Source organism: Trypanosoma theileri (assembly GCF_002087225.1).
Source record: "Trypanosoma theileri isolate Edinburgh chromosome Unknown TM35_Tth_66_V1, whole genome shotgun sequence".
Taxonomy (NCBI): Eukaryota; Euglenozoa; class Kinetoplastea; order Trypanosomatida; family Trypanosomatidae; genus Trypanosoma; species Trypanosoma theileri.
The window spans coordinates 13,244-14,579 of record NW_021639908.1 but is presented as its reverse complement, the minus strand read 5'-3'; the positions used below and the strand labels follow the sequence as shown (position 1 = coordinate 14,579).

At 46.2% G+C, this 1,336-nt stretch overlaps 1 protein-coding gene across 1 annotated transcript; it reads left to right on the top strand.

Moving 5' to 3' along the window:
* Positions 1-309: 309 nt before the first annotated feature.
* Positions 310-1,335, top strand: TM35_000661020 (putative receptor-type adenylate cyclase; the record flags this gene model as incomplete). The annotated part of the gene is made up of 1 exon (XM_029031105.1): positions 310-1,335. A coding segment is annotated over one exon (1,026 nt), but the record flags the coding sequence as incomplete, so codon positions are not given.
* Position 1,336: the final 1 nt, after the last annotated feature.

Here is a 1,336-nt window from a genome sequence, read left to right as displayed (position 1 = left end):
CTATTCATCTGGACTCATTGTGTCTTCTACTATTAAGGGTGGTCATGCTTTGTAGCATTGAAACCTTTACCTTTTTATATTGATTTCATTACTGCACTCCTAATGATTATTTCTTCACTGCTTTTCTTGGATCGTATTGTTGCCGAACGGAGGACTACTGAGCGCAGTCGCTTAGATTTGACTGGATGACCACCCTCTCAGGGTTTTGCTCTGCTGTGCTCTCTCCACACAACCTGTGCCTCATTTCTCTTTGCATTCTATTCCCTTCTCTTATTTTTGTACTCTCCCTGCAGTTTCAAGACACAAGCTATGCACTTCCACACTCCCAAGGCCACAGGTGTGGCATACTGCTGCAGCCGCACGTACTTCCGCCCGCTGCTGTGCCTCACTGCACTGCTGTGCCTCATCCACCTGCTGGTGTACACCCCACACAGCGCACTGTGCCAGGATGCAGGACCTGCTATCCGCACTGTAAAAGCTTTGTTTTTTAATCGAACTGATATTTTATCAACACGAAGGCTTTTTGCCGCTCTCGTTGCTGGGTTTAGAGCCTCGCTTTCGTCCCATAACTTCACCGTGACTGATGGCATACGTGTTGAAATTGTGAAAAGGGAGGCAACAGTTGACAACTTGTACAATCTTGCGGTTAATGATCTCTCAAAAGACAATCGTATTTTTGTTTTAACTGGAATATTTGGTGATGTTGCACTTCAGCACGTCTTGCCTGCTATTGAGAGTCATGGTGTTGTGGCTTTCGCCCCATTCACTGGTTCTAGCACACTAAGGAAATGGAATCCTCATCTCTATTTTACCCGTGCGGAACCTGCTTCAGAGCTGCTTGCGCTCATACGATATGCTATGAACAGTCTCTGGGTACATCGGTTAGGATTCATGTATTTACAGAACGTATCTTATGGTGATCTCGAGTTTAATCATGCACGAGAAATTATTTTTACTCTGGGTCAAAATATCAGTGGCGTGTTTACAGTGAAGAGCTCTCTCAGTGAACCTGCTGACGATGTTGTTTTCAATGCTACTTGGGAGGCGTTTGCGGACACTCGTCCACAGGCTGTTATTGTGTTTGGTTCACCTATCAAAGACACTGCGAAGTTCATCAAGAGGATGCTGACAGACAAGCGTACTGCTGGTGCATATCTGCTGGGCCCACTTGCTGTGCAAGAGATGCTTCTAAGTGTGTGGCGTGAAGCTGTAGATGCAGGTGTTCCGTTTGTGAGTGGTCAAGTGATTACTTCGGGGACGAACCCACTTGCGAAGGACACACAGTACGTTGCTATCCAGCGCTTCCAGAAGGATATGGAGGAGTATCTAAGAAAAA